The 6,631-nt window shown below is 54.6% G+C and overlaps 1 protein-coding gene across 1 annotated transcript; it reads left to right on the forward strand.

Annotated features, from left to right (window-relative positions):
• The first annotated feature begins 4,496 nt into the window (after positions 1 to 4,496).
• mrps21 (mitochondrial ribosomal protein S21) lies at positions 4,497 to 6,058 on the forward strand. Its single transcript, XM_080183807.1, has 2 exons — positions 4,497 to 4,595; positions 5,679 to 6,058. The coding sequence occupies exons 1-2, from the start codon at positions 4,513 to 4,515 to the stop codon at positions 5,857 to 5,859; spliced, it is 264 nt and encodes an 87-aa protein (XP_080039933.1). The 5' UTR covers positions 4,497 to 4,512; the 3' UTR covers positions 5,860 to 6,058.
• The last annotated feature ends 573 nt before the right edge of the window (positions 6,059 to 6,631 follow it).

A 6,631-nucleotide genomic window follows, 5' to 3' on the forward strand; every position in this document is an offset into this window, starting at 1 on the left:
TTAGATGCTAAATTCTCCCTCAGTGTAACCCGAACAGGAGCATGGGGGATTTTCACAGTAACTTCACTGCAGTGTTAATGTAAGCCGACTTGTGACACTAATAAATAAACTTTAAACTTTTCCCCTTCTATCTCCTCGTGTGTGTCTTTCCCCAAATTTACTTTCAAAATCATTCCTCGTCTCCTCCTCACTGTCCTAACCTGTACGTCTTTGGATACTAAGGGGCAATTTAGCACGGCCAATCCACCTAACCTACACATCTTTGGACACTAAGGGACAATTTAGCATGGCCAATCCACCCTAACCTGCACATCTTTGGACACTAAGGGACAATTTAGCATGGCCAATCCACCTAACCTGCACATCTTTGGACACTAAGGGACAATTTAGCACGGCCAATCCACCCTAACCTGCACATCTTTGGACACTAAGGGGCAATTTAGCATGGCCAATCCACCCTAACCTACACATCTTTGGACACTAAGGGACAATTTAGCATGGCCAATCCACCCTAACCTGCACATCTTTGGACACTAAGGGACAATTTAGCATGGCCAATCCACCTAACCTGCACATCTTTGGACACTAAGGGACAATTTAGCATGGCCAATCCACCCTAACCCGCACATCTTTGGACACTAAGGGGCAATTTAGCATGGCCAATCCACCTAACCTGCACATCTTTGGACACTAAGGGGCAATTTAGCATGGCCAATCCACCCTAACCTGCACATCTTTGGACACTAAGGGGCAATTTAGCATGGCCAATCCACCCTAACCTACACATCTTTGGACACTAAGGGGCAATTTAGCATGGCCAATCCACCCTAACCTGCACATCTTTGGACACTAAGGGGCAATTTAGCATGGCCAATCCACCCTAACCTACACATCTTTGGACACTAAGGGGCAATTTAGCATGGCCAATCCACCCTAACCTGCACATCTTTGGACACTAAGGGGCAATTTAGCATGGCCAATCCAATTCACCAACTTTTACAGATGCCCCATAGAAAGCATTCTTTCTGGTTGTATCACAGCTCGGTCTGGGCTCCTGCTCTGCCCAAGACCGCAAGGAACTACAAAAGGGTGGTGAATGTAGCCCCAATCCCATCACACAAACCAGCCTCCCATCCATTGACTCCGTCTACACTTCCCGCTGCCTCGAGGAAAAGCAGCCGGTATAATCAAGGACCCCCAACACACCCCGGACATTCTCTCTTCCACCTTCTTCCGTCGGGAAAAAGGTACAAAAGTCTGAGGTCCCGTACCGACCGACTCAAGAACAGCTTCTTCCCTGCTGCTGTCAGACTTTTGAATGGACCTACCTCGCATTAAGTTGATCTTTCTCTGCACCCTCGCTGTGACTGTAACACTACATTCTGCACCCTCTCCATTCCTTCTCTATGAATGGTATGCTTTGCCTGTATAGTGCGCAAGAAACAATGCTTTTCACTGTATCCCAATACATGTGACACTAATAAATCAGATCTAAGACAGTCTGTGACACTGATCACAGTTAACGTTGGGTTTTGGGGTGAATGGACAGGGTTGGTAAGCTTGTGTAGGACAAGTGTGACCAATGGTGTGTAAACTCTGCCACCTGCTGGCTGTACGGTGCCTCTGTGAGTGAGTGGGGATAGCTCTCTGTCTGAATGTGGGGAGAACCTGTGTCAATAAACCAGCTATAACACAGTAAAACAGCCCGAGGGTCTTCACAGGGGAGCTTTCTGACAATATTTAACTCCCCACCCGCCTGCAGAGACGCAGGGGGAGATATCAGGGACAGGCGACCAACAGCTTGGTCAAAGAGGTGGCACTGAGGGAGTCTGAGAGAGAGAGAGTCGGAGAAGGTGAGAGGGAAAGAGAGGCAAAGAGAGAGAGGAGGAGGAGGAGAGAGGGAGGGGGAGAGAGAGAGGGGAGCGAGAGAGGAGGAAGAGAGAGATGGGGCAGAGAGGGTGGGTTAGAGAGAGAGAAGAGAAAGACAGAGGGGAGTGACAGAGGGGGAGGGGGAGAGAGAAAAAGGGGGAGAGAGAAAAAGTGGGGAGAGAGAGAGGGGAGGGTGGGAAAGAGAGGGGGCAGAGAGAGAAAGAGTGAGGCAGAGAGAGAGGAGGAGAGAGAGGGAGGGGAGGAAAGAGAGAGAGACAGGGAGAGAGAAAGAGGGGAGAGAGACGGGGGGAGAGAGAGAAGGGAAAGAGAGAGAGGGTGAGCAGAAAGAGAGGGGAGCAGAGAGGGGACAGGTACACCCATTGTGCTGTTAGGGAGGGAGTTCCAGGATTGTTATTGGACATCAGTCAGTCCCTGTGTGTGTGGGGTAGGTACACCCACAGTGCTGTTAGGGAGGGAGTTCCGGGATTGTTATTGGACATCAGTCAGTCCCTGTGTGTGTGGGGTAGGTACACCCACAGTGCTGTTAGGGAGGGAGTTCCGGGATTGTTATTGGACATCAGTCACTCCCCGTGTGTGTGGGGTAGGTACACCCACAGCGCTGTTAGGGAGGGAGTTCCAGGATTGTTATTGGACATCAGTCAGTCCCTGTGTGTGTGGGGTGGGTACACCCACAGTGCTGTTAGGGAGGGAGTTCTGGGATTTTGACCCCAGCCACAGTGAAGGAACGGCTGATATATTTCCCAGTTGGGATGGTGAGTGGCTCGAAGGGGGATCTTGCAGGTGGGGGTGTTCCCCATGTGTCTGCTGCCCCCCCCCCCATGTCCTTCTAGATGGTAGAGGCGGCGAGTTTAGAAGGTGCTGTGGAAGGAGCCTTGGTGAGTCGCTGTGGGGCATCTTGTAGACGGTACACACGGCTGTTGGAATTGGATGGAATGCAGAGATCTCAGAGGATTGGAAGAGATTCCAAAGATAGGGAGGGGTGGATCAATGAAGGAGAAACGAGTGAGGTTAATTAGTCTTTGCAACGCACCCTCCAGACAAGAGACTGCCAGTGTCTTATCGATTCCTAATCTACACTCAGCACGAACAGAAAGTATACAGACCCCACACACACACACATGCACAAACACACACCCCCTCCCCCACCACTCCCGTTAAACACTCCATAAAACAATGTGGTATGATAGATACAGAGTAAAGCTCCCCCTACACTGTCCCCCCCATCAAACACTCCCAGGACAGGTACAGCACGGGGTTAGATACAGAGAAAAGCTCCCCCTACACTGTCCCCCCATCAAACACTCCCAGGACAGGTACAGCACGGGGTTAGATACAGAGTAAAGCTCCCCCTACACTGTCCCCCCATCAAACACTCCCAGGACAGGTACAGCACGGGGTTAGATACAGAGTAAAGCTCCCTCTACACTGTCCCCCCCATCAAACACTCCCAGGACAGGTACAGCACGGGGTTAGATACAGAGTAAAGCTCCCTCTACACTGTCCCCCCATCAAACACTCCCAGGACAGGTACAGCACGGGGTTAGATACAGAGTAAAGCTCCCCCTACACTGTCCCCCCATCAAACACTCCCAGGACAGGTACAGCACGGGGTTAGATACAGAGTAAAGCTCCCCCTACACTGTCCCCCCCATCAAACACTCCCAGGACAGGTACAGAATTGAACTATCTCAGTGCAGTTGAGAAGCTGTGGAATTCCCTCTTGTTGTTCCTCATGCCTCGTTGTAATCGGTAATCGCTGTGTGACGTTGTAACTCCGAGTGTGAAACAGTGAATGTTCTGAACTGTGTGCATGATTGGATAAGGGCAACTGGCCTTGTAATCGATCCTGAACAGGTGCCCTTGTGTATTGGTGAGGGGGGTTCAGGGGCAGAGGGAGATACCGCAGGCTACCTCCTCCCTATCCAACAGTCGGGGTTTGGTGTAAAGTCAACCATGTCCAGTGGGTGGCACAGTGGGTCGGCACTGCTGCCTCACAGCGCCAGTGACCCGGGTTCGATTCCCGGCTTGGGTCACTGTCTGTGTGGAGTCTGCGCGTTCTCCCCGTGTCTGCATGGGTTTCCTCCGGTTTCCTCCCACTGTCCAAAGATGTGTGGGTTAGGGTGGATTGGCCATGCTAAATTGTCCCTTAGTGTCCAAAGATGTGTAGGTTAGGTGGATTGGCCGTGCTAAATTGTCCCCTAGTGTCCAAAGATGTGTAGGTTAGGGTGGATTGGCCGTGCTAAATTGTCCCTTAGTGTCCAAAGATGTGTAGGTTAGGGTGGATTGGCCGTGCTAAATTGTCCCTTAGTGTCCAAAGATGTGCGGGTTGTAGACTTTGTGGACGCTTGTTGTTGATAATATTCTCAATATGGATGAAATAAACCTGTTAACTCCCTCACTCAGGGCTGAGGTTGGTTCTCCCTCATCCTCCCCTTGGTTGTGGCTCTGGGCTCCCACTTGTCTAGGAACCTTTGTGCGGCCGGAACCTCCGTGCGGGGAGCTGGGTGTTGCTAGGGATGCGGGCGAGGTGGGGATGGGTGAAGGGAAGGCGCCGGCCTGAGGCAGACGGTCCGTCCCCGTCCCTTCCCCCGAGAGCCACTTCCGTCTCCGGCGGCGGCAGCGATGGCGGCTCACGCTCGCTTCGTGGCGCGGACGGTGATGGTCCAGGGCGGCGACGTGGAGGCGGCTTACCGGACCCTGACCCGGTGAGGGGGTGCTGCATGGCCTGGTGTCTGGCTCCCTGATGGACCCCCCCCCCCCGTCCCGGAGGCTGGGCTATTCGGCCACGGGCGGCGTCACCCTATTAACCAGTGTGATGCCTCACCCAGTCGAATATCTTGACCTTTGGACTGGGAAATCAAGGAAAATACCTCCTTCTCGTGACCCCTGACCCCCTTGACCCCAACCTCCCTCCCCCTGACCCTTCTCTTGACTTCTGACCCTCCCCTTGACCTTTGACCCTCCTCCTGATTCCCCCTTGACCCCAAACCCCCATGCCTCTGACCCCAATTCTCCTCTTGACCCCCGATGCTCCCCCTGCCCTCATACCCCTCCCTCTGACCCTCCTCTTGACTCCTGACCCTCCCCCTGCCCTCATTCCCTGCCCTCTGACCCCTGACACTCCCCATGCCCCTCCCTCTAAACCCTGACCCTTCCCTTTGACCCCTGACCCTGTACCCAGACCCTGCCCCTGGTCCCTCCCCCTGCCTCACCTTGACCCCAATTCCCCCCCCTCCCTCTGAACCCTTATCCTGACCCCCAAACCCCCTCTTCCCTCTGACCCATCAACCCCCCCCCCCCCCCCCCCCCGCCGCCACCACATCCCTCTGACCACACTCCTTCCTCTGACCCTCTTCCTGACCGTTGGCTATTCGGCCAAGGGGATTGTCACGCTCTTATCAATTGTGCTGTCCCATGCAGTTGAATGTCTGCACCTTAGGGCAGGAAAGTCACCTGAGTTACCCCCCCACTACCCATGACCCCCCCCCCCGCCTTGATACCCCCTCCACTCACCTTCCCTCAGACCTTCTCTGACCCCCTACCGACCCTCCCGCAGTGCGGCGCTCCCTCAGCGCTGACCCTCCCGCAGTGCGGCGCTCCCTCAGCGCTGACCCTCCCGCAGTGCGGCGCTCCCTCCCGCAGCACGGTGCTGCGAGCAGGGTGTGCGGTGCGGGTGGGGGGGGGGGGATTGAATTGAAATGGGGAAGGCTCTCAGTTTTAACAGTGCGTCGGGGCTAATTTTTCCTCTTACTCCTGCCCTTCACCTCCCCCCCCCCCGCCCCCCCCAGCATTCTGACCACGGACGGGATCATTGACGAGGCCAAACGCCGGCGTTACTACGAGAAACCTTGTCGCAGACGCATCCGGGAGAACTACGAGAATTGCCGTCGCATTTACAACATGGAGATGGCCAGGAAGCTGGCCTTCCTGATGAGGAAGAATCGCCAGGATCCCTGGCTGGGCTGCTAGCGGAGAATCCCGAGGGAGCACCCACCGTTTGGACACAACTCGTGGCTCCCACGTGGAGCCCGAAGATCACCGCTGTCGCTTTGCGCTGTGCATTAGCCACCTGGGACTTCAGTAGCACTGGGAGGTGTCGGCACGGGGGCCGCTTGGCGCATTGTCAGGCGCGCTTGGATCTTAATAAAAACCAATGCTGAATCTCTGATCACCTGGAATCGACCCTCGCTCAATCTCATCGCCTCTTGCTGCTCTCCACTGGGGTGGGGCTTCAGCTGCCTGGGGGTCCCACGCTCTGGGAATGCCCTCCCTTTGTGGGGGGGTATTTGTGGCAAAGGTTTTTTTTGTGCCCAGAGGGTGGTGAGGGCCTGGAATGCGCTGCCTGGGGGTATGGTGGAGGTGGGATGCCTCACTTCCTTTATAAAATACCTGGATGAGCGCTTGGCACATCGTCACATTCAGGGCCACGGGCCAAGGACCAGCAGATGGGGTTAGGTGGGAGGTCAGCTGTTTCTCATGGGTCTGTGTAGGCTCAATGGGCCGAAGGGCCTCTTCTGTGCTGTGTGACTCTATGATTTTAATTCTTTATCTCTCTCCCTCTCCCTCTGTCTCTCTCCCTCCTTCTTTGTCTCTCTCTCTCTCTCTCATTTCTGGCTGTCTCGCCATCTCTGGCTCATTCTCTCTCGCTCCCTCTTTCTGGCTCGCTGTCTCTCCCTCTGTCTCTGGTTTGCTCTCTCTCTCTCCCCCTCTGTCTCTGGCTCACACTTTCTCTCTCTCTGTC

The sequence above is a fragment of the Carcharhinus amblyrhynchos genome, unplaced genomic scaffold (genome assembly GCF_965287045.1).
Source record: "Carcharhinus amblyrhynchos unplaced genomic scaffold, sCarAmb.v2.hapA scaffold_430, whole genome shotgun sequence".
In the NCBI taxonomy this organism is placed as follows: Eukaryota; Metazoa; Chordata; class Chondrichthyes; order Carcharhiniformes; family Carcharhinidae; genus Carcharhinus; species Carcharhinus amblyrhynchos.